Raw genomic sequence first — 26677 nt, forward strand, 5'->3', positions numbered from 1 at the left:
GGTTTCAAAGTACTGAGATCCTTGCAGCAGACTCTTCCTCCATGGGCAATAGTCTCCCATGAGCTGATCTCAATGTTGCATTTTTTTCAAGTTGGCCAAGAGACTGTCCCTGAAGCACTTTCGCTTGAGTGTATACCTTAACTAAACTGGGAGAATAAAGCTTACTTCAAGAGTCTGGAATTGGACACCCAGATGACATGGCCAGTCCAGTGATGTTGACGTCAGGTGATCATCACCTCAATGCTCATGGTGTTTGTTTGCAAGAGGACACTAATGTTGGTGCATCTGTCTACATGCTGGTTTTGAAGCGCTGATGGTACTTCTGTTCACTGTCCACATTTCAGCTTCATATAGAAAGGTGCAGATCATAACTGCTTGATAACTCATGATCTTGGTTTCAGATCAGATGTTGGGATCTTCTAACACCCATTTCCTCAGGTGTCTGAAGGCTGCACTTGCATATTTGAGGCGATATTGGATTTCTTCATCAATGTCAGGCTTCTGCAAAAGATGGCTTCTGAGGTCAGGAAATACTCAGCGTTCTCCAGAGTCTCACCATGAATCTGAATTACTGGAGCTGGAGATTGCTCATTAAGAGCTTGTTGATGGAAGATCTTAGTCTTCTAAACATTAAGCATCAGCCCCATTTTCTTGTATGATCCGGTAAAGATGTCGACATTTGCCTGAAGGTCTATTTCCAAGTGAGAACAGATTACAGCCAAAACTGACAGACAAATGATTGCATTCAGCAAACCATGTTATATAGGCCCAGCCTTGGACAAGGAGAGGAAACCAAGGGATGAATCTGAAGAGTCACGTGGTCAGCAACATAAATGACCATCTTGCATAGTCTCCTCAAGTTCCTCATGGAAGGTCACTGTAGCACCAGAATAAAACTAGAGTTGTACTATAACCATAGACCGAAGTACCTTCAACTGAACTCTCTCGTGAGATTGCCCCTGGGAACTGTTGAACTGAATGGGATAACATTACTTAGCACCAGCCATTAGACAGACCATAAAGCCTTTCTAAGCACATAGTATCTTTTTATCCAGTTGTCAAATCTGTTAAGTTAAATACTTCCTATGAAGTACATTAGCAGATTTCCAAGCCAACAGGAAAATGACGTGGCTGCAAAGCACATGCCTCGTTTCAGTAGCAAGTTTCATATTTGAAGCCTAAAAATATTCAAGTCAAAACAGTTAACAAAGCTGGAAATTTTGTTATGGTGTTAATTGTTATTTTTACATTCAGTGAAGGAATAACGTTCACACTGGGAGCAATTATAGGCTTCAGATTTTTAAAATCGCATGCCTTTTGAGGTCACATGAAACTGGCAGCTTCCAAGTTAAGGAACAATTTGAATTATTAGGTTAGCAAATTTTAACAAGTGGGTTAAAGGTAACAAAGAGATTAGGGCTATAGATTACAATTACTGATGAATTTTACAATAAGTTGAAGCCAATTTTGAATTATTAAATGCAAAAGTCTTTTGAACACAACATGTACTCCGAAATGAAAAGGTTTGACTAATTATCTCAAGAGAATTTTGAAATCAATTGCTGTTGCTTGCAAATTGTTTGATCTTTTCATAAACTTAAGAACAGCTTGCAAAGGTCATCACTAATGTCAAGAACCCTGACCGATTTCAGATTGAATGATAAATGGATATGGAAATGTAATAAAAAAAGAATCAGTGTTTCTGTATCAGTACAAAACTGCCTCTCCAGAAGAGCAGGAAATTGGATTTTTTTTCTTGCTGCATGGTAAAAGCAATTTATTATACCGCAATGAAATCTAGCATGCTACATTAAATTGATTTATACAAATTCTATGTGTTATCATTTAACTCTCTAATGTCAGCAAGCTGCACCTTTAAATTCAGCAAGATTGACAGATCCAGACTTAAGGCACAGCGGCAAGACAGAGCTTCCAAGCCCAGTGACGTAATGGCACTAAGCACAGGTGCTGGTCCTGCCCTTAGCTGACACGGCGGACATCCAGTAGGCCAAGACTTGCTACATTCCCAGTATATGCCAGTAGCATAGCTTCCCCGTTCCTTCCGGATGCCCTACCTTTTGCAGAATCACAGCACTTGTCAGCACTAGGTTCACTGAGCAAGGAAGCTACTCACTCAGATTCTCTGCTAGCTGCCTGCATGGTGCTATAGGTTGATTCCCCACAGGTTGAGCCACATGCAGTTGCCCACAGAAGGAATCAGCAACCCACTATCCCACAGCCCCTGCACCCAAAAGGCATTGGGGAGGGATGCCAACTAGATTATCAGTAGCAGCAGGCTGTCCTTGAACAGTTGCCAATAGTCAGCCCCTGCTTCTGAATGTCCCACGATGAGCTCTGCTACCGCTGAGACAGGAGTACTCAACTTCTCCACTGGAGCACCACCACTGGCAGCTTGCAGGGACAGGCAGGTCCTGGTCTTGCAGAAGAATGATTTTACTTGGCTCGCAGACGGCTTGCTAACTGCAGAAGCAGCACAGCTGCCCTGCTCTAACAGGCCACAGACGCAGCGTTTTCCTCTGCTCTTCTGGCAGCCAGTTCCACAGACAGTTGCCCTTATGTCTTAAATCCCCAGGGTAGCAGGCAGCATGATGCATGACCCAGCCAGAGACCACCCTTCCCCATGTGCTGTGTGCACCTCACAACTTGAGCAAAGATATGGTAACCTGTCAAGTTCGCATCCAAAATATCACTGAAAGAGTTAAAGAAACAAGAGTCATCCATGCAATGCACATGCACAATGTGATGTTACTGTACCTTTTCCTTCAGAGTCCACAGAGAGAAGGGGAGGGCAGAGAGAGAGAGAAAAGCCAGAAATCAATACAAAAGAAGACAGAAAAGCTGCAACAACATACATAACAAATAAGCTACAGGGGAGGCCTGTGCCTCCAGGTCCTGCTGCTGGAAAATGTTGCATTAACTCAGTGTTTTGTTGGTTTAACTACTGGAGGGCACAAGCAGCATAGTCAGTCACTGCACACACAAGGGAGGGAATTCAACCAGACGTGTGAAATCCCAGTAGAGAGTATATTTGCTCTATCACTTATCATCCAAAGGGAGGATTTTCAACCCACACATTTTTTGAAAACCGAAGGCTAATGCCTTTAGATTGAGAAGTATAAATCTCATTGCCTTCCAGTGGGACTTGTACACTCAAGTCCCATAGGAGACTGGAACAAATCTCCACAGTAAAAAGCCTTACAGATGCAAAAGAGCAAAAATGGATAGACTTTCCCCATTGCAGATGCAGACTGATGGTAATCATTAGGGCTGTGCGAAGCTTCAGGTGGTGGTTCGATTCGGAGGAGATTCGGCCACCGAATCCAAATCAAATCAGTGGACCAATTTAAAGGTCCGAATAGATTCAAAGCTCTCCGAAGCTTCAGCAAATATTTGGAGAGTTTTGATGATTCGGGCAGTCCCTGGTGGCTGCAGCAGGGAGCTGCAGCCACTCCAAGCTGGCAAGTACTAGGCGTGGGGGAGGGGACCATGGCGGGACCCCTGCCAGCCCCCCTGACCACCACCCGCTCCCCCAGTCCCCCACAGCTCCCAGTACTTTAAAGAAAAGCCCCAGTGCTCACTGGGTGCTGCTGGGTGGGGGATGATCCCCACTGCATGGAGGGCTCTGTACAAGCCCCCTCAACACCCCCTACTCCCTCAGCACCCCCCATGACCTCCTTGCCTGCTGGGGCTCTGGCCCTTTAAGGAAAAAAAAAAAAAAAGCAGAGAAAAGCCCCATGACTCACTGCTCCTGCAGCAGCCTCAGGGCTTCGGGGGCTCATGCAGAGCCCGCCAGTGGCACAGGGACACCAGGGATTGCCCTGCAGGCTTAAGTAGTGAGTCCAGGGATTTCTTCAGGGTTTTTTTTTTTCTTAAAGGGCCGGAGCTGGCCCATGTGAGGCACCCGTGGGGGGATTGAGGGAGTGGGGGGGGAGTTCGGGGGCTCGTGTAGAACCCCCCCATGCAGCATAGGGCAGTGCGGGGCAGCAGGGATCACCCCCTGCCTGGCAGCATCTGCTGAGCCAGGGCTTTTTTTCTCCAAGAGCTGGGAGCTGCAGTGGGAAGGGCGGCCACTGCCAGGCTGGAAGAGGGGCAGGGGATAGGCCTGGCCTGGCCGATTCGGCCGCTGCTGAATCTCTGAATCAGATTCGGCTGAATCGAATCAGGACAGTGATTCAAATCACTGAATCAAATCACTGTCTCCTGAATCGGTCAAATCCATATCTGAAGCAAATACTAGCTGCTTTGCACAGGCTTAGTAATCATAAATTCAGTCTCCTATGTAAGAACTGTATTCTCTGAATGAGCACATCTTCACTACACTTAGGCTCATTGTTTTATGATGTCGTTAAAAGCCTTCTAACCCACTCATGACACCCTCTTACCCAAGTTTAGCAGTGCTCTAAACCCAGGGCAGTCAGCCCGTGCTCCAGGATAGATTAGGGCTCAAGTGTTACTTTGCTCTGGCTGGTAACCTGCCCACCTATGCCATTGAAGTCATGTCAGCACAGCCTCCCAAAAGCATCTGGGCATGCTACTGAGAAATAAGTCACGCCCACTAGTGGCAGCCCTACCAGTGCCCAAACTTGCAAACATGTAGATGGCTCTCAGCAGCCCCAAGTGTATACCCCAAGACAGAGCCTGAACACAATACTAGGGCACAGGCTGGCAGGATCTGTCCCTCAGCAGCCTGCCCAGGCTCTCTCAGGAAAAATACCAAGATACAGTCTGAAAATTGCTCCCAAATTCCATCTCATTTCCACCACTCCCTTGCTATGCCCTGGAAAGAGAATTTCTCCCACAATTCACTGAGAAAGCATCAGAGGGGCTCAGCTGGGAATGCTTTTCCCATAAATCTTAGTGACACCCAAAAGCAAGTGCAGTGCCAGCCAGGACACAATAACTCAAGACATGTTTGAAGTGCAGCCATTTAAGTCTGCACAAGACTAACCCAGGGTTGCCTGCAATGAAGACATATTCAAAATCTCTACCCATACTCTCTCAAGATATGCTTCACAAGGTAGAAAGGGTTTTACAGAGAAAACAAGGAGCAAGGCAGAATGGTGACAGGTGCTGAGCAAGTTCATCAGATTCCCATATAAGCTCTTAAAACCCAGTATTTCCTCCAGCTGGGTTTTGATTAATTTTTAAAATGTAAAGCCATCATGACTATACACTACCTTCCACCACCTGCATCTGGGCGTAAGCCATGTATCATTCATCTTGTGAACGATGGGGTTTGCAATTCATGATTGCTTAAAGCTGAATGAAATTACAGCATAATGAAGCAATAACTGGCTGCCTAAATTTGCATATAAAACATCAGGTCTGTCTAAGAAGTGCATACACAAAATACTTTTCCTGGGAGCCATTCTGCATATGATATGGGTGATAAAGAGCTCATTCTGAGACCTGGTTATCCCAGAATATCAGATGTGTACACCTGAAATATTTTCCCAAAGGTCAGACCAAAGTATGTTAGGTTCTGAATAAAAGCCCCAATGTAACAAACAGGACAAATAATTGAGGAAAATAGTTACCTGTAGTGGAATTGATACAATTTCCCACATAATAATTCTTGCATTAATGTAAACCTCAGGACCTATATATAGTCTCTGTCTCATGCTTGTGTCACAAGGCCACACCATATCTGAGTTATAACAACTGTTTGGGGGGAAATCTCTCTTCCTGGACACTCCCATGACCAATTTTCCACTTCCAGAACTCAAACAGAAAGTATGAACATGCACTGACCACCAACATGCATTTTATAGCTGGGAGAGAAACAGAGAAAGCAACCAAGACAAATTTAAGGTTACAAAATGGTTTTACTACTTTCTAGACTGAAATTTCCCTTATAATGCCTCCACACAAAATTAGAGATGTGGGGTTTTTGTTTTTCGTTGTTCTGTGTTGTTTTTTTTTGGGGGGGGCGGGGTTGGGGGGGTTAAGTTGTTGAGTTACAACAGGTAAAAAAAGGTGCAGCAATAAAAGGCTTGGCTATACAATATACGAAGAAGAATTAAGCAAAAGCCATCGAGTTTGAAAGCGCCAAACTTGTCTCACTGACGTTTAATACATGACCTTGGTTTGGAAAGTGGATCTTAATTTGATGGCACTGGGATCCTTTTAAAACTGCACACTGAGCATATGTTTTAATGTTGCTTATGCTCTCCCCACAGCCCAAGGAAACATGTGCTTTATAATGCAAGAGCTCTGGCCCCAGAAACATAAAATCATAGAAAATGAGGGTTGGAAGGGACATGATGTCATCTACTCTAGCCCCCTGCTCAAAGCAGAACCATCCCCACCTATATAATCCTAGGCAAGGCTTTGTCTAGCTGGGCTTTATAAACCCCCAAGGGTGGATATTCCACCACCTCTCTAGGTTACCTGTTCCAGGGTTTCACCACACTCCTGGTGAGAAAGTGTTTTCTAATATCCAACATAATCTTCCCTTGCTGCAACTTAGGCCCATTGCTCCTTGTTCTGTCATCTGCCATCACTGAGAACTGTCCAGCTTCATCCCCTTTGGACTCACCCTTTAGGGAGCTGAAGGCTGCAATTAAATCTCCTCTCAGTCTTCTCTTCTCCATACTAAATAAGACCAATTCTCTCAGCCTTTCCTAACAAGTCATGTTCCCCAGCCCCTGAACCAGCTTCACTGCCCTCCGCTGGACTCTCTCCAATTTATCCACGTCTTTACTGTAATGGCCAGCCCAAAACTGCACACAGTTCTCCAGACGTGGCCTCACCAGTGCTGAACAGAGGAAAACAATCACTTTTCTTCATCTGCTGGCAACACACCTACCAATGCAGCCCAGCACATTGTTAGCCTTCTTGGCAACAAGGGCACACAGCTGGTTCATATTCAGCATCTTGTCCACCGTAACTCCCAGGTCCTTTTCTGCAGAGCTGCTGTCCAGCCAGCCAGCCCCCAGCCTGTACCGGTGCATGGGACTGCTCCGTCCTAAGTTCTGGACCTTGTATTTGTCCTTATCGAACTTCATGAGTTCTGTTTTGGTCCAAGCCTCCAGTCTGTCTCACTGAATCCTAGCCCTAACATCCAGCATATCTACAACTCCCCCCAGCTTGGTGTCATTTTGCAAGCTTGCTGAGGGTGCACCCCATCCTGTCTTCCAGATTGTCGATGAATACCTCCAAACCAGCCAGAGATGTCAGGGGGAAGTCTCATAAAAAAATTCCTCCCTTTTACATAGAAGTCCCCATTGGGAACAAGCAGGAGGCCAAGAATAAGAATAATACTATAAGTTGTATTTTGACTTCTTCCTCTTAAGCAACTCTGCACTGAAACACCCACCACCCCTGACACAGGCAAATGTCATTGCCACATTTAACAGTTAAGTGATCTGCCTAAGATCACACAAACAGACCATGACAGAAGGGGCAGGAGGCCCTGCCTTTTAGTTTCTAATCCACTATAATACAGTGCTTGTTGAAACAATTCCTTCTCTCCTCCCAGCTTCAGAGCTGTTGTCTGCAATATTTATGTAAATCCCTGCTCTGACCTCACTTTAAATATGATATTCAGATTTCAAAAGGAATACCAAAGAAGCAGACAAGTGCTACAAAAAGTGACGGAAACAATTCAAAACATGAAAGTGGTGACTGTTTGAAAGAAGACAGATGATAAGAAGCCTTGGAGAAGTCATTTACTGTTGAGTGACAGAGTATCCTTTAGAAAAACAGCCAACTTAAAGACACTGATTGATTGAGAATCTACCTAGTTCTTAATAACCTGTGAATGAGTAACTCTACTCAGTGTTCAAAATGACTATAAGCAGCACATTAAAGTTTGCAGGCTTCAATTTTTTGTGCTCTTTTCCTTGAAACACCTTTGCCTGCCAGATTAAAGGAGCTCCCTAGCATCTGATACCTTCTACAAGATAATGTAAATGATCAAGTTTCTCTCTAAAGAAAAGAAGAGACAAGAGAGGAATTGAGCTGTGAAGTCTTTCACTTTGAGGCAGGCTTTCTAGACCCTGATATATTCCAGTAGCTCTTTTGTACCTCTTCCACTGCTGGGGCATTTACTTTACAGTGTGAATACTGGGCCTGAACATAGCTTGGCAGTAATCATCTCAACAGTGTTGTGAAAATAAATAATGCTCCTCCTGCTCAGTAGTATACACCCAGCAATTGCATTGGGAGTTCAACTGCTGACCCCAAAAACTTTTCAGGGTCACCACTTTTTGGTATACCATTCCCCAGGCTGTGTGTACCATGTGGCCAGCTGCCTTCCTTAAATTTAGCTAGAAAATGCATCCAACTGTGCCCAGCATGCCAGGTACTCTGCATGGCTCTCTCAGGAGAGCCATTTCCAAGCCCAGCAAGCAGGACAGCGAGGATGAGAACTCAGCTGGTGCCCAGTCCTGTGGTCTAGTTACCCAAGAACCCGTTTCCCCCAAGGAGACTAGTAGTTCTTCTCTGCACCTCTGAGTTTCAATCCATCTTTCTTGTATCATTCCTGTTATGTCCAAAATATTCTGTAAATAAGGTCTTACATCAAGACCTCACATAACAGCACTAATACTTCTCCATCTCTGCTATAAATACCTCTCTTAGGAGATATTAGGATTGCAACATCCTTTTCCATAACTGGATCACACTGGTCATCCTGTGATTAACTAAGACATCTGAAGTCTTCCCTCACCCAAGTTATTTCCAAGTAATGACCTCCCAATTTACAGCAGAAATTTCTGATAGCTCCCAAGCTACCTGGTCTTGCATTCTGAATTTCATCCTATTCTTGTTACTCCAGTGTCAAGGTCCATCCAGTGCCTCCTGTACTATATTGCAATCCTCCTCTGTATCAACTATACCTCCTAACTTTGTGCCATCAGTAAGTTTTATCCACATGGTCCTAGGCGTAACCGGGAAGCTCAGCATCTGGGGCGGCAGCAACAACAGGGCAGCAACAGCTCCTGGAGGCTGGTAGCATGACCAGTCAGAAGTAACTGTAGCTATTATTTTCTACACCCATCATGTCAGTACCCATAGCTGCTGCTGCTCCAGTCACCCCACCTTAACTGCACTACTGATTTGGGCTAAAGGGACTTACAAAATTAGACAAGACTGGTCTTTGAGGAATGTCTCTAGCAACTTCCACCCAGTCTAATGCTTCTCTTATCGACACTGGTTATCTCCCCTTTATCCTGCTCCTTGTCCACTCATCAAGTCTTGTATATTAAACCCCATCTTCTCCAGTTTAACAGTAGTTTACCATGAGGCATTCTACCAATGGCTTTTCCTAGAGTCCAAGTCAATGAAGTGTGGAGTAGGAGCCAATTCTTATGGAACTTGAATTTTATCTCCACCCCAGAAAATATCTAATAGAAAATGTATTCTTCCCCTTGAGGGTCCAATAAATAATCTTAACATTTAAATATGCCCCCCAACATTTAAATCAAGGTTCCATCCAATACCAAGGAACACATTGTTTAAAAAAACCTGCAAGAATCCATCATAGATGACCTGGATTTGTATCAAACTCATTTCCATTAGAATAACAGCACCATAAGATAAGTAGAGGAATTTACATTCACAGTAGTGGCACAACAGCCAGATGAGAACCGTTCCAAACGCCTATGGAGTTTTGTTAAGTAAGCCCCCATCAACCTATCAGAACTTGTTATAAAATGGAAAAGAAAAGGTAGTCAAATAGTCTCATGGACATCTGCAATAACAGCTCAGTATTTCCAACCGTTTTGTCAAGTTTGATGTTATTTTTCAAGATTTCTTTACTGAAAGGAAGTCACCTTTCAACTACAAACAAGATCTGAAAAGACCAGTGTTTTAAACCTCTTTTGAATTAAAAAATCCTTTCTGAATTTCATTGAAGAGGCACAAAAAGGTATTTCTAACTTACCAAAAATTAATGCCAACCCATGAGAAGTCCCCACGGCAATCAGATTTGATGCTGCCTGAAAAAAAACAAGGAAAAAAAAAGTGTTCACATTTTAAAATGCCAAGCTGTCAGAAATCTATCGTATAAGCCTTTTCAGCATCTTTATCATGATGGCCAAAGATCGGTAGCAGAGGGAATGTCATTTTAAAAAGCTACAGACCCTGCTTCCTGTAGACAAAAAACAGCTATACGTGATTAGGAAATGCATATCACCCACCCATCCCCAAACTGCTACTCTAACGCAGTAAAATTTTAGACGTGAATGACTGTCATGGTTCACAGTCCTACATTTTCTCCAGCCATTTGAAGTTCAGTGCACTCAGGGATGATGAGGAAGACGAAAATGTCACACAGCAGATTCCCTCTTTGTGGGTCTGATCCTACCCTTTAAGCCTGGTATTTGAGTGCATCCCCTGCTCTTCCTAACCATGTAAGGATCCCAAACGTTGTAGTGTTGAGTAAGCGTTCAGTGATTCTCAGATTCCCACTGAGAGCTCACTCCAGTTCATAGCAACCATTACAGAGGTTCCCATCAACCTCACTGAGGAACATGATAGTGCTCTAAGCTTTCCCAAGCTGGGCTGTCATCCTGTTTCCAACAATTCTATGCTACATAAAATGCACAGATGCTTTATACAGAATCTACTCTTGCTATTAATAATTTCTAGGTAAAAAGCAAGATGACAGTGTCTTGACAAAGCCCTGGCTGAAATGATCTAGTTGGGGATGGTTCTGCTTGGGAGCAGGAGGTTGGACTAAACGCAATCTCCTGAGGTCCCTTCCAACCCTCATTTTCTATAATTCTAGTGCTGCAAAGATGCACCTGGAGTTTGATGAAAAGGAGCAGGAATAATAAGGGGTTTTAAACAAAATTACATTTTAAGTGGCATGGTACAGAGATCGCTTGGAACAAATGCATGTATCCATAAATGAGGCACGAATTTTCTGTTTTGTTCTGCAAATACTATTCCTAAGGGTGCTTTTTTTTTCTTTAAAGCAGCTGCCCCATATCCTTGTCCACTGTAGTTATGTACAGTATGTGCTAACCAAGTTTACCATGGTTTGCCCCAACCTCATGCAACACTATGCTTTTGGTCATAGATTTTACAAGGAAACTAAGCAGCCCAAATACAGCAGCCTGCCCTGAACTGAGTTCCCTTTGTTCTTCAGCTATAGCTTGGTTTCCTAAACTGAGGGCTTACATTTCAGTTTTAATAATGTGACATGCAGGAGTTTTTGTGAGATATCATTTTCAAAGACTGTTTCCTCTCATGCATTTCCTAGACCATCACAATTATAACATCCACTTCAACATCAGCTTTAATAATGATCTTTTAACAGATGAAAGCTGAGGTAGGCTAGTGTTGATCACACCAGCTTTATGGCTCCTATTTTATGTCACAATATTGAACTGCCTTCAGGGCAGCCTGTGATATCTGTGTGGATACTGTACTTCAATACTTAAACTGAAACACAATAATGAGAAATTTGACATGGACATTACCGAGCAGTCACTTCACTTACAATGGGGAAAAAAACATGAAGCTAGTGCCCAAGTGTGGAACCTCCTTCATGACCCAAGAAAGGCAGACAGCATGGATAGGAGGGTCAGGCTGACCCCGTTCTCAGTACAACAGCAGTACGGGTGAGGAGCAGGGGCAAAACTCCTTCTCCAGAAAGCAGGTTTCCCATGCTGCTCATTCTCGTGCCCTGCATGTTTGGGAATCTGAAGTGTGAAGATGTACCACCTCCAGGGAGCAGGATGAGAAGTGAAAGTGCTGTGATTCTGGTTTCCACATTGCACTAACAAGTAAGAGGGCTGAACTAAGTTTAAGGAGAGAGAGGCAATAAGAGGGAGATTTACTACACTGCAGTTTAAAACTCTTGGGGTACTTACTATGGCAGTAGGCAAGCCAGCATCCACTTTGTCCTAAAATGACAAATGAGCCATTATTAATAAAGAAAAATGAGGCAAAATTCAACAGCTCACATCTTCTCCCCTCCACCCATCTCATGCTTTCAAATGCAAACCTGATTCTTTAAGCCAACCTCACCTGACTATCAATACCATCCTGAGGGGAGCTCCCCCTTTCATCCATCTTAAATGGTTAAGGCATTCTTGAATAATTATCCAAGACCTAGGGACTGAAGTACAGGTTCCCTTGTTTCACCAAAGATGATTTATCAAGATGTGGCTTCCACATCACTTCCCTTCAGCCAGGAGCCCTCCATACTGACCTAGTGCACCATAGGTTAAACTCATAGGTATAGATCACAGAGGTAAGAAGCCACACAGGACAAAACAGACCACATCAAACCTCATACATGAGCCTCTTCCCCTTAGCAAATAGTGATTGTATTTACTACCATATCTTCTTGCACAGAACCTGTACATATTCCCTAAAACCAGCAGGCAAAAATTGGGATGCACATTACAAGTGAGGAAAAAGGGATCCCCACAGGTTCAAAAATATGGCCGAGGGGAGGGAGTGGAACGGTTGGCAAGGTTAACTGCCTCAGTTCTGGGAATCATGGCAATTAAAACAGTGCCACCGCTACCCCTACCCCCGGCCAAATTTCTGGACCTGAGTGGAGCTCAGGGGGGTGGGAAGGAGCAAAGCACCCTGGGATGCTGGAGGATTGCATAATGGCTTCTCTCAGAAGAGAACAGAAACAGACATTGGTTTCTTCTGGGAGTGATTTAACCCTAATTGTTCCCAAGTTATTTTTGTCCTGGAGTGACCATCTTTACTTTGAGAGAAAAATCATGGTTTCTCATGGGAAATACAGACTAGATGAAAGTACTGTCAAGTGGATATGTAACCAGTTGGATCATCACACTTCATGACTAGTCCTCAACAACTCAATGTCTAGTAGGAAGGAAGTATCAAAAGGAGCTTCCCACCATACACTGGATCAGGCCAGTGCATAGGGCTGGTATGCAGCCAGACCCAGGCTGCTGAGTTCAAACCAGCACATGTGACCCTGGAGTCAGCATGTGGGGGCAGACCAGATACACAGCTCTAAGGATACTGGGTCCAACCTGGATATGGCTCTGGAGCCAGCACATGGGGCAGAGCTGCGGCACAGCTCCTGATTCAGTATACTAGATTCCGTATTTACCTGTCCTGCAGGGTAAGAATATTCCTTCCCCTCACCCCCACACTGAGTAAGCTGTCTGTAAAAATCAGGGTGCATATTATATTTCAGGGGTGTGGTATATCTTGTTCTAAGGCATGGGTCTAAGAGTTTTCCCACCCAGCCTCCTCCCTCTCTTGGTGATCTCAGGCTGCTCCATGAACTGAGGCCACTGCCTGCAACCAGCCTCCTAGAGCCTGGGGGCAATACAGGTCGAATGACTCTCAATTGGTGTTCAGTGGCAAAAGCTCAGAGATCTCTTAAGACAGAGTGCCAGCTGGTCTACGTAGCAAGCAGTCCAGCTCAACTAAATTGCCCAGAACTAACAGTAACAACATGGTGCCTGCATCCCACACTCCCCTAGAGATGGCAGCAGCTTACTGATGGCCAAGATGCTCCCACATGCTATGCCTGTTCTGCCCTATCTAGATGTCCCTTTTTTATTTGCCTCCTTGCCAAGTGCAGAACCTTGCAGCTCACCCCCTAACGAGTTGGGGACGGTCCTGCTTTGAGCAGGGGTTGGACTAGATGTGACTTCCTAAGATCCCTTCCAACCCCCATTTTCTGTGATTCTATGACCTGCAGCTCACCTCTTATTATCCCTACTTTACCAGCAAGTTCTTACCTTATACTTCTCAAGTTCTTCAGCTACTATTATTTTTCCTAGTCTCCTTGAATCAGTGTTTTTTTGCTCACCATCTCTTTTATCAGGTCACTCAGAGCTCAGTGAAGCCTGCTACTCCCAATGCTACTCCCAAGATCCTTTGTAGAACCACAGCTTAGCATAACTACCACTTCGCATAACCAGAACTCTTGCAGTATGTGAGAAAAAGTAATTTATACACCCATTCGAGTTCACAGTAACAAACTCAATGCTTATGGAGTAAAAGTGGGTCTTGTGGGGAGGTGGGGCAGGGATACTTACTGCAGCAGAAACTATTTGGGCAGAAATTCCTTTCAGAAGTGAAAGTCGTATGACTGATCCATGGAGAGAAAAAGAATCAGGGAGCCTTTTCTTTCTAAAGAAAAGAATTAATAAAATAAAATAAAATACAAATACTGTGGGAGAATAAAATTCCCACATCTAAATGTACAGGAAAAAATCCCCCAGAGGCTGCAATGGTTTCATTCACCATACACTGCCCCACTGGTGTATTGCACACAATTCAGAGTGAGGTTTGGAATCTGAAACTCAGGCAATGCATTTAGAAGAACGTGTACACTTAAAAGTCTGAAGTTAGGTTTCCATTTAGCCAAGCTCTTTACTGTCAGTTGATGTTACTGTCTAGGGCCCATGTACATAGCAGTTAGCTGAGCATAAAGCCTGAAGCAAGACTTTGTTTCTCTGGCACTCCCCTAAAGAAACTTAAAAAAACATGACAGCTTTATGTGAATTCAATTCAATGACACCCTTCTATTTTTTTTAATTAAATTTTATGTTTATGTTTTTAATCATGAAAGCTAATTGGAACGCTGCCTTGCATTACGGGGCTCTGGATTCAGATCCTTCTATGTTTCCCCAACTTGAAAATGTGTGATACGCTACCCAACACCGGCACATTGAGACAGTTATCAAAGGCAGGTGGAACTTACAGCATGTGAGAATGGACTGGAACTGCAGTACTAGATGTGCTAAAATTGTGTAACAATTCTACAAAAACAGGCAGTGTGGAAATAAGTAACAGCGTTACCCTCTAAGCCATCATTAAGAAGAGCAGAAGCCATTTACATTATTTAAAAAATACTGGTGCAGGCTGCTTGGAGAAACAGCCACATCAGTCAAACTGCTCGCATTTGGCAGGTTGTAAAGACCTTTTTTAAAATAAATCATGAGTCTAAATTCTGGTGCATAGTTTTGCAAAGGTTTTCACAGCCCAGAGCAATGTCCACTGACCCCTCAAACAAACCAAGGCCTCTTTTTTTCTGCTGGATCCACCAGGAACAGTTTCATTCCACCAAATCCTATTTTATCTGCATCCTCCGCAGCATCCCTTTCTGGCACTGGCTATAGGGTTTGCTTTTGTGTGGGACTGATAGATCAGACTGTTCTTCTTCTCAAGGTGAGATGCACACCAGCCAGGTAAGAAAGAAACATTATTTCCAGTCAGGTTCCTTCCCTGTCCACCAACACAATCCCAATTCCAATAAACTTTCCCTATTATTGCCATGCAACATATACCAAAAAGTCTGAGCACAAAAACAGTTCTAGGACCAGGGAGCTACACAGGAAGCTTTTCACACACAAACTCTGGGCTGTACTTCCAAGCAGTTGCCCCCACTGGATCAGCAGGTGCTTCAAACATTTTTAATCTGCAATTCTGTCACCATCCACTTGTCCCCATTGGATAAAATCAGACTGCTGAGGAGGCAGAGCCGGTTGGAGTATCCAGCTGGAAGATGCAGCAGTATGGGGGCGGGGGGATGCTGTTAAAAAATGTGTCTGTGCTGCTCACTATCAGGACACACACTCTCTTAAATCTCAGAGGAAGGAAAGGGAAGTCTTGTTGACAGGAACAGCTACCTTTTCATGTGTGCCCGGTCTCCACTGTCAGAGCTCGCCACCGAAGACGTGTCGTAAGAGTGTGTGTCGATATTATCTATGTTCAAAAGCGAGGGATCCTCCAGCACAAAAGTCTCTTCTTCATCATCAGTCTGAAAAATAATTTAAAACAGCACAAGTCTGCTAAATGTGACAGATCAAACCCATTTCTCAGACTACCAGGCACGTGACTTGATCTACCAAGGTATTCTGGTGAACCAGTCAGCATAAAAACGTAAGAACTGCCTTTTACTGTCTCAGATCATAAGTCCATCTTGCCCAGCCTCCTGCATCACACAGCAGCAGAGAGCGGATGTTGAAAGGAAGAGTGAACCAGGTCTGACCACGTTTTTTCCCACTGTTCCTCTCCTACTTGCAGCCTCCAGCATTTAACATCTAGGAAGTTCTAATTCAGAGGCTGTATCAATAACTCTCAGGTTTGATGGCTACTGGGGACCCTTCCTCCAAGAATGTGTCCAATCCCTTTCTGAATCTGGCTAAACTGTCAGCTTCCACCACATCTGGTGGCAACGAGTCCAATGCTTTTAATGACACCCCGTATAAAAAAAACAACTTCCTTGTGTTTGTTTTAAACTTACAGCCTACTAGTTTCATGTTGTAACCCCTCATTCTTGTATGGCAAGAGACAGTAAATAATAAATCCCTATTGACTCTCTATGCCATTTAGTATTTTGTAAAAACCTTATGTTCCCCCTGCAAGTATCTCTCTTCTAAACTGAATGGGACAGGCCTCTTTAGTCTCTCCTCAAATGGAAGCCCCTTCATACCACTCATCATCCCTGTTGCCCTTCTCTGTTGCTTGCTTCGGTGAACCCCATCAACAAAGCCCACAATTAAATGGAATTAGGACTGGCAAACTGACAGAGCTTAGGAAGCAGATGACAAAGACGACTTGTCCTAGGCCTGATGCTTCTGTATTTTTAAATCAGCAACCTGGAAGCAAGCATAGAACAGTGACAGAGCTCATCAAAGATGCTGAAAAGGTTGCGTGTGCTGGAGTGGAATCCTATTTCCCCTGGCAGAAAAGTTTTGGCTCCAGTGAACTTAATGCAGTGAATACAGTAACTTATTTTGTCAGAAGAGTGAGCTGATGTGACTGCGAACAGCTGAGGCTGTGAACATTTTACGTGCATTTTTGAGCTCCCCTCCACCTGAAATGTCAGAGTAGCCCCCATGCACACCAAGTGATTCAGTATTGTCACAGACTGTATTAACTCATCTGCAATATCCACCTCCCTACCTAATGTTCTATGGCTATGTGTATACCTGTGGACCTAATGATGAACTGATTTTTGAGGTCTTCTAAAAATAACAGGTGATAAAAACACAAATCATACAAATAAAATACAACATTACAGGGAGGCACAATTTAAATATCAGGCTGTGCAGCAGTATAATTACTATATGGTCTGCACACATTTTGTCACATGCCTCTTTAAATATTGAAAAAGGAACATCCCATGTTTTCTGAATGAATGTTAATTTACAATACACAACTGTACAATAGTCGCATGCTCTGAAACACTACTTACTGTGCATGACTGAGCAGCTTTCTTTACTTTTAAATACCTACCCACCTCATTCAATATGCTTTCCAGCGTCGGTGGGGTATCCACTTGAGGAATATTGAACTCTTTATCATCAATCTAAACAAAGGAAAGAAGGAGGAAACTGTTCAGGTTTCTAATCCCTAACAGATTTTCACAATCCTCTGTAGAAGTTTCAGTTATACTCCACTCTCCATCCAAGATGCACAAGAGACTTTTCTTCTTTCAAGTGCTTTCTTTCAAATTGTGGTCCCTAAGAAGTGTCAGGCTAAAAGCAAAAAGTTAGTGGTTTCAATGTCGCAAAAATGATGACGGTTGTTCTGATGCCCTGCTAGATACAGTGATTCAGATGGTATTATTCCTATGCAAAACCAAGAACAGGAAGATGAACAGGTCTCATGCTGCTAATGTAATTAAAATTAAAAACACAATCTGGCAAGTCATTGTCACACTGGACTGATCCAAAACTGCACACTTGGTGCATTTTATCTCCCTTAAATATTAAAAAAAAAAAAAAAAAGCAGACCATTAGTGTTATAGAATTAAAACAAACAAACAAACAAACAAAAAAACACGTTTAGGCAGAAGAAAATTTAAGATGCTTCCATTTCAGACCACTGCTACCCACATAAGACTTTGCTTCAGATGGCAGGCTGGTAATCACTATGGTTAGTGTGCAGGTCTACTCTGGAAAGTGTCTACAGAAAGATGGCAGTATGCCATGAGCAGAGCTGCCCCATCATCGGACCCAAGTAACAGATGCAGATACAGGCCATACTGTATAAAAGGTGCTGATTTTTATTTGTAATCTAGACATTTATCAACCCTCTTCAGTGATTTTATGATAAGCCTTTCAGCTATTGTGTTGCTTGTCAGTTTTGGGAGAGACAGGGAACAATGAAGCTGAGCCCCCATAAAATTTAACAAATAGACAAAATAGACTAAAGTGCAACTTCTCTCTTCATAATCATTTTAAGGAAATAAGTACTTCTGGGAGCAATCGTGAGTGCAATATGTTTTAAGACAAATTTTATTTGAAGTTGGCCCATTTATCACATGTTTAGTTCTGCCTGCTTACTAAATTCAACAACCTTCAGTCAGCCAGTTCTTACCCCAGTGGCAACTATGCCATCTCTCTTAAAATGTTTCCACCTTCAATCTGAAAGTGACTAGTCCTCAGGAATTTAAACTCCCAGCGCAGGCTTTCAATGAGTATGGTTGTATCTCTTCATTGAAGAGGCGCTAGGAACCTAGCTGTTGTTTCTCGGTGAGGCCATACAAAACATTGTTTTCTATTAGCTAGCGCTGCAAAGAGCAGACACACTGAGGTCTTGAGAAAAAGCAGGCTGGGTTCTCCTCTCTTTGCATAGCCCTATTAGTAATAGACCCTGCGGGGCAAATGCTGCTTTTGGTTTCCTCTGTGCAAAGCAGCTATGAACAGCAGCAGGATGTCACAGGTATAGCCAAGGGCAGAATTTGGCCCTGCAGGGAAACCATAGTTAACAAACCACACTAAACACCAGCTGTCTTCCCAAGAGATGCAGATTTCTGCGAAAGATGGCACCAGAGCAGATTCTGAACTCACGCAGACTGCAAAATCTGTTAGGAAGGTGCCAATTTTATAGCAAGCTCCTGACAGCACAAAGCAGTCAAGTCTTAGCGGATATGTGTAGAGTGAGACAGGTTTTATTCTAAAAAGTGGTAGGGGGGAGGTAAAGGAGCTGTCCCTGCTGTCTAGAGGGCCCATGCTACAAGACCATCTCCAGGGAGAAAGGGGCAAGGGCAGGCCTCTGACCAAGAACAGCTGAGCAGATGTGCCTCCAGTCCCCAAATCACATTCCTTTTGGAGGCTTAAATAAGGAAGTGTCACAGTGGAATGCCCTTGGTCATCTGCTCAACAACATGACTAATGAAGTTCCTGCTTTACACCCTAGTTGAGGCATTGAGGCTGCCCCCTGGAAAGGGCTCTGAGGTACCAGTCCTTTAAAGCAGTATTACGAATCAGAGCCAGTTACCACCGCAGAGCTAATGCAAGAGCAAGGAATGGTATTTACGACAACTCAGTGAGAAAGCTGTGAAAAGGCATGGTTTGAAAACAGCCTCATGACTTCAAAGAGCAACCCTTAAATGAAGCTGGCCACTCAGGAAATGAAAGCATAATCAAACATAAAAGACAATCACTCATTTGACTTGAAACGTCTTCCCCTTCCCCGTGTTTCATGAAGCTTCTCTTTTAAAAAAAAAGAAATCAAAAAAGAGATTTATTGATGGATAGCCCAGCTTGTCCCAGAGCTAGAAAATTCACATTTGAGTCTTACCAGCTCACTTTTGGCATCTAGTTCTCTTTCCAGATCAATACTGCCCAACTTTGGGAGAAGTGTCTCCTGACCCAAGAGCTTGCCAAGGTCATCTTCCAGTCCTGTGGAAGACATGCTGTGTTCTGGATTGAGGTTTTCAGTCTCTGTCTTCAATTCATCTGCCATCTTTTCCATTTCCAACAAAATCAGTGAGTAAGTCAAAGTGTGTTGGCTCCTCCTCTTAAGCTTCTACTCCAGGTCCTGGCAGCTAAAATCTGCATTCTTTTCAAAGAGAGGATACACATTGAAGAGAAAGCTTCAATAGTGTGCAAGGCTGACAGACAGACACACGCACACACATGCATACACCCAACTGTATATTTCACACCACTTTCAGCCCATTCTGTAGCCAAAACTGAACACCCATCAGGAGTTTTCTTCTATAGGAACAAGCCCCTCTTCTTCATTCTCAACAGGACTGCTGCATTCCCTAGAAATTAAAAGCTTCTGATAACTTCTCTGTGGACTTATGGAAATGCAAGCCATTAAAAACAGCTCCAAGAGGCCTCCTGGCTCAGCCGAGGCCCCCGTATCACAGTCACAAGATGGCTGGTGAACGCACATCCTGAGCAGAGTGAAACACTTTCCTCAGCCCTGTCATCTGCCTGGAAACATCTCCCTGCTACTTCTTACCCCAGCACTGGCGAAGCCAATGGGAAGGAGCCTGAAATCAAGGACTGGAGAAGGGCAAGGCCCCTCCACACACGCAAGATGCATCTAGGAGGCCCATGCCAGCCATCCAAGGCCCCAGGGATGATGCCAGCTCCAGGCTTTCCCTTGTTTCTTTGGCTACAATACACACACACATGTGCACCCAGTGCAAGGAACTCCTGACTCACAGAGATCAAGTACGTTCTCTCAGGGTTAGGGTGGCAGAACAGAAGCAGCAATGGAAGGCAGAGAGATTCATAGCTGAAACTTTCAGGGACTCTGTAGAACAGTTCCACCTCCACTGTAGCACCTCCCATGCTGCTGAGAAGAATGAGAGCCTCAGGGATGAAGGACATCAAGCTGGGAACAAGCAAAATTATCCTTTAGATGAGACCTGCCTTCAGCTAATGTTACAACACCTTTCTGCACCAAGCACACTCCTCCAAGGGTGGGAACCCCACAGGAGAGGAGCAGGCAAGTGGTGGTAGTAAGGAGATTTGATTATTAGGCACATAGATAGCTGGGTTTGTGACAACCGAGCAGACCACAGGGCGACTTGATTGCTGGGTGCAAAGGCAGTAGACCTCTCGAGACATGTAAATAGGCTGCTAGGGAGGGCTGGGAGGAGCTGGTGGTCATGGTCCGTGTGGGGACCAGTGATGTGGGTAAGAGTAGCAGGGAGGTCCTCAAAGCTAAAAATTTAGGCTGCTGGGTAAAAGGTTGAAGTCCAAGACCTCTATGGCAATGTTCTCAGAAATGCTTCCTGTGCCACACACAGGGTCAGGTAGACAGGCAGAGCTCCAGAGTCTCCACATATGGCTGAAATGCTGGTGTAAGGAGGAGGAAGGGTTTAGGTTTATTAGGAACTGGGGGAGCCCACACAGAAGGGATGGTCTCCACCCGAGTCAAAATGATACCAGAAGAATGGCAGGTAATATTTAAAAAGTGGCAGAGCAGCTTTTAAACTAAAAACAGAGGGAGGGAAAAAGCCGACATGCGTGGAACAGCACAGTTCAGCTCAGCACAACCTATGGGGTGAAACTATAAAAAAAAGGGGATAAGAAACAGGGTGAAGATAAGTGCAAGCAAGTGAAGTAACAAACCAGGCAATGATAAGAAGTACACCTGCTTTTATACTAATGCTACAAGTCTAAGATCAAAGGTGGGGGACCTTGAATGCTTAGCTATAAATAATTATATTGACATAATAAGTCTGTCTAAAACATGGTGGAATGAAGAAAATGAATGGGATGTTGTAATGCCAGGACACAAATGATCCAGGAATGATAGAGCAGGTTGTACTGGTGGGGGAGTGGTACTCTACATCAGACTGCAAATCAAAATAGGTCAGATTTTTCAACTCTTGAGACAGGTGCTATAGGATCCTTATGGATAGAAATCCCAGGTTATAAAAACAGAAAAAATACACCTATAGAATCACAAAAAATGAGGGTTGGAAGGGACCTCGGGAGGTCACATCTAGCCCAATCCCTACTCAGAGCAGGACCAGCCCCAATTGGATCATCCCAGCCAAGAGCTTTGTCTAACTGGATCTTAAAAATCTCCAAGGATGGAGATTCCACAGCCTCTCCTGGTAACGTCTTCTAGTGCTTCACCACCCTCCTAATGAGAACATTTTTTCTAATATCCAACCTAAACTTCCCTTGACAGAACAAGGAGCAATGGGCTCAAGTTGCAGCATCTGCCACCACTGAAAACAGTCCCGCTCCTTTCAGGTAGTTGAAGGCTGCTATTAAATCTGCACCCCACACCCCTGTCTTATTTCCTCTCAACTAATTAAGCCCAGCTCCTTCAATATACCATCGATTCCCAGACCAGGGTAGCAGCAGCGAGCTAGCAATGTTAAGGGAGTTGAGAGAGACAGCCGCAGCAGAAAACACAGTAATAATGGGAGACTTCAAGTATCCCACAAATAGACTGGGTCAATCCGACATCAGGTCAGGATGAAGAGACCAAATTTCTTGACATTATAAGAGAGATTCCTGGAGCAGTTAGTCCTGGAACCTACCAGAGGAACACCTTTAGTCAAAGGGTTTGTGTTACTAAACCACTGGGCAACAGTGACCACAATGCAACTAGATTTGACACCCATGTAGCAGCGGAGACAAGAAAAATCTACCACTGTAGCCTTTAATTTTAAAAGGGGAAACTACACCAAAATGAGGAAGCTAGTTAGATGGAAGTTAAAAGGGGCCCGTAAAGAAGTGAAAGAATTGCAGGAGGCACAAAGCGTACCAAAAATAAAAAATTGAAAAGCACACCAAAAGCAAACCAGCATAGTTTCATGGCAGAGTTGCAGAGGCAATAAGCAAAAAAAAAGGGAAAAAAGGCTCCTTTTTAAAAGTGAAAGTCAAATCCTAATGAAGAAAATAAAAAAAGAGCACAGTAAAGCAAAAGTGAAATAAGACAAGCTAAGAGGGAATTTGAGGAGAGACTTGCCAGGGACACAAAACATACTAAAAATTCCTTTAATTACATTAGAAGCCAAAGACCTGCCAGGAGCTCAGTTGGGCCTTTGGATGATCAGGGTGTATATAAGGCATGTTAAAGATTGAAAGGACCATCACTGAGAAACTAAATGCATGCTTTGCATCTGTTTTCACAGTGAACTAAATGCATTCTTTGCATCTGTCTTCACAGTGGAAGATGTTAGGGAAATTCTGTCACCAGATCCACTCCTCCCTAGGGACAAGCTGACCCAAAGAGTGGTTTCAGTAGATGAGGCTGTAGAGAAAGCTGATCAACTAAACAGTAGCAAATCACCAGGACCTGATGGCATTCACTCTAGGGTCCTGAAGAAGCTCAGATGAGAAATTGCTGACCGCTTAACTGTAGGACAAAAACTACCGCTAAAAGCAGCTTTCGTACTAGAGGACTGCCAATGTGACTCCCATATTTAAAAATGGCTCTAGTGGAGATGCAAGGAACTACAGGGCGGTGTGTCTTAACTTCTATTCCTGGAGAACTGGTAGGAACAAGACTGAAGAAAAAAAAAAGAACATTTTAGCATGTGGATGAACATGACTTGCTGGGGAGAATCAACTTGACTTTGTTAATGGGAAATTGTGCCCCACCAACCTATGAGAGTTCTTTGAGGGTGTTAATAAGCAGGTGGATCAGGGTGATCCAGTTGACACAGCACATCTGGACTTCCAAAAAAGCCTTTGACAAGGTCCTCCATCAGAGACTAATTTAGGAAGTCACAGGATTACAGGGAACGTGCACTCATGGATTAGAAATTGGCCCCCAAGTCAGAAAGCAAAGAGTGAGGATAAATGGTCAGTTTTCAGGATGGAAAGAAGTAAACAGTGGGGTCCCGCAGGGATGTGTGTTGGGACCGGGGCTGCTTAACATATTCATAAATGATCTGGAAAAGGGGATGAGTAGTGAGGTGGCCAAATTTGCAGATGACAAAATTATTCAAAGTGGTAAAGACCAAGGTGGATGGTGAGGAACTACCAAAGGATCTGCCATAGTTGCCCATTTGCTCAATCAAATGGCAGATGAAATTTAATGTAGATAAGGGTCAAGTGATGCACATGGGCAAAAATAACCCACACTCTACCTACACTCTGATGGGCTCTACATTCACTGTTACCACACAGGAGAGATCTGGGAGTCAGTGTGGACAGTTCACTAAAAACATCAGCTCAGGTCTCAGCCGCCACCAAGAAGGCAAAAAAAAAAAAGTTAGCAATGATTAAAAGAATTGTGAACAAACCAGAATGATAACACGTAATAAATCCACAGCGCATCCACACGTTGAGCATTGTGCCCAGTTCTGGTCCCCAGCCCTCAAAAAGGAGATAGAAGGACTAGAGAAGGTCCAGACCAGGGCAACAAAGTCGACTGGAGGTATGGAGGGGCTTCCAGATGAGGAGAGACTAAAGAGGTTAGGCCTGTTCAGGTTAGAAAAGAGATACTTGAGGGGAAACATGATGAGCATTTACAAAATACTGAATTAGTGAAGAGAAAGTCAGTAGGGATTTATCATTTACTGTGTCTCACCATACAAGAACAAGGGGTCACAACATGAAAGGAGTAGGTATTAAGTTGAAAACAAACATAAGGAAGTTCTTTTTCACCCTTTGCATCATTAAAGCATAGGACTTGTGGCCACCAGACAGGGTGGAAGCTGAGTTTAGCCAGATTCAAGAAGGGACTGGACACATTCTTGGAGGAAAGGGGCCCCAGTAGCTATTGAGCACAAGAGTGAGGGGCACAGCCACTGAACCAAAACTTCCTGGACCTTCAGTGCTGGGGGCTGCACACAAGAGAAGAGTCAGACCCTGCCTGCCTCCCTTTCAGCATCTGCTCGCTGCTGCTGTCCAACACAGGTACTTATTTGGTCCATTCAGCCCAAAGGCAGAGAGCACTATTCCTACTTTACAATAGGGCTAAGCGAGAAGCACCAGGAGCAGGCCCCAGGAGAGGCTCATGCTCAGCACCCTCAAACTGCAGAACCCTGACAGCAGCAGGTTAACACCAGCGCTGCTGCGTGGTGCTGTAACAAGTGCCGTGTAGCTGTGTGGGTGGGGGACAGAGGAGCAGAGGAGAAAAACCTGCTGTCAAGCTCAGCGTGGTGCCTTCTCTTTCCCACACTGGCCAACTACAGAAACCACTGCACTGCTCTAGCCCAAACAATTACACCTTCCCAGCCCATCTTCTGTCCATCGTGCTAGCCCGGTCGGCAGCACAGTAACTGTCTGGCACCATCCGCAGAGCAAAGCTTCATCGCGTTACACAGGAGGCAGAGCCGGGCTGAAGAGAGACGCATCCTCAGCCCACCTGGACAGAACGCACACATCACCCAGGGACACAGGGTAGATGACAGGCCCGGCGGCTACTCCCAACAGTCCTCCACAGCTGAGCACCCACAGCACAGCAGCCTGGGCCAGGCAGACCTCGGCTCTGAGCCTGCCAGTGGCAGCTCTTGCACACACGCCTGCACACAGGTACGCACAGGCAAATATACACACATGCAAATAACAGACATGTGCTCACACGTACACACGTATACAAGTACACAGAAATACACCCCCCCAAACACAGATGCATCCGGGGCACACACACCCCCGCACACACACACACATGCATGCACACACAGGTCTACATACGCACACAGGTGCATTCACGCATGCAGAGAAGCACGTACGCACGCAGGTACATGCAGATGCACATACATACGCATAGACACATATACACACGCGGAGCTGATGGGCGGGAGGGGCACCCCCAGGTCAGGGGCGGGGCGGGACTGGGCGCAGGGGCTGCGCGGACTCACCGCCGTGGCCGCGGCCCGGGCCAGGACTAGCCCAGGCCAACTTCCGCCCTCTCTCGGCGCAGCCTCGCTGCCCGGCCGGCTCTTAAAGGGACCGCGCGCAACGCCCAGGCCAGGCCGGGCGGGGAGCCCGAGCGAGCGCCCCCTGGCGCAGGGGAGGCGCCGGCCGAGCCACGCACCTCACTCCTCCCTTACCCCGAAGTAACTGGGAAGGGGGGAAAGGCCGGACCAGCTCCAGCCGGCCCGGGTGAGCCCCACCCGCGGGGAGCCTGAACCCTGAGCGCTGGCTCAGAGCAGGGGCCGCGCCCACCTGTGCCGCGCTGCTGCTCTGCTTTCTGCTCCCTGCCCCGGGGCAGAGCCAGAGGGAGGGCAGGGGCACAGCTGCACCCCCATTAGACACAAGGCTCCTGTGCTGCGCTCCAGCCCCGTTCTCAAGAAGCTTGAGAGAGTCCAGAGGAGAGCCACGCGCATGATCAGAGGTCAGGAAGACAGATCTTACGACGACAGGCTGAGAGCCATGGGACTCTTTAGCCTGGAAAAGTGCAGGCTCAGGGGTGATCTGATGGCCACCTATAAGTTTATCAGGGGTGACCACCAGGATCTGGGGGAACGTCTGTTCACCAGAGCACCCCAAGGGATGACGAGGTCGAACAGTCACAAACTCCTGCAAGGCCATTTCAGGCTGGACATAAGGAAGAATTTCTTTACTGTCCAAGCCCCCAAGGTCTGGAACAGTCTGCCAGCGGAGGTGGTTCAAGCACCTACACTGAACACCTTCAAGAGTAAATTGGATGCTTATCTTGCTGGGATCCTATGACCCCAGCTGACTTCCTGCCCTTTGGGCAGGGGGCTGGACTCGATGATCTCCCGAGGTCCCTTCCAGCCCTAATGTCTATGAAATCTATGAAATCAAGTCCCTCAAGTGGGTGAACCCCTCCCCCATCCTGCTCTGTGCCACAGCCCTGCTCGGGGCCTCTGGGCAGGCGTGCCCGGCTGGGCCTAGCACCCGGGTCACCGCACTCACCCCTGGCTCCAGCAGACGGCTCCACCGCTGAAGGAGCCCCTTGCCCCTTTTGGGCCCATCTGCAGCCTGGACCTGCGTTGGCAAGCCTTAAAGTCACTCATGCCCCAGGCTCCTGACTCCGCTTCGGTTTCTCCCAATCCTGATCTGGGACA

General features: G+C 45.3%; 1 protein-coding gene across 4 annotated transcripts in view; it reads right to left on the reverse strand.

The window, feature by feature from the left end:
* VPS8 (VPS8 subunit of CORVET complex) overlaps positions 1–25589 on the reverse strand; it is a 151996-nt gene extending 126407 nt beyond the window's left edge. For 3 of the 4 annotated variants that reach the window (XM_090051167.1, XM_090051165.1, XM_090051168.1), the window contains exons 1-7: positions 25505–25589; positions 19510–19770; positions 17222–17290; positions 15606–15736; positions 14010–14103; positions 11844–11876; positions 9908–9962 (exon numbers count right to left, since the gene is read on the reverse strand). In XM_090051167.1, the coding sequence (XP_089907293.1) occupies positions 9908–9962; positions 11844–11876; positions 14010–14103; positions 15606–15736; positions 17222–17290; positions 19510–19683 (556 nt within the window). In that variant the 5' untranslated portion in view covers positions 19684–19770; positions 25505–25589. Of the gene's footprint in view, positions 1–9907; positions 9963–11843; positions 11877–14009; positions 14104–15605; positions 15737–17221; positions 17291–19509; positions 19771–20387; positions 20532–25504 lie in introns of those variants that run through there. The other variant, XM_090051166.1, reaches the window with a different exon arrangement.
* Positions 25590–26677: the final 1088 nt, after the last annotated feature.

The sequence above is a fragment of the Crocodylus siamensis genome, chromosome 6 (assembly GCF_052110815.1).
Source record: "Crocodylus siamensis isolate JL-2025a chromosome 6, ASM5211081v1, whole genome shotgun sequence".
NCBI lineage: Eukaryota > Metazoa > Chordata > Crocodylia > Crocodylidae > Crocodylus > Crocodylus siamensis.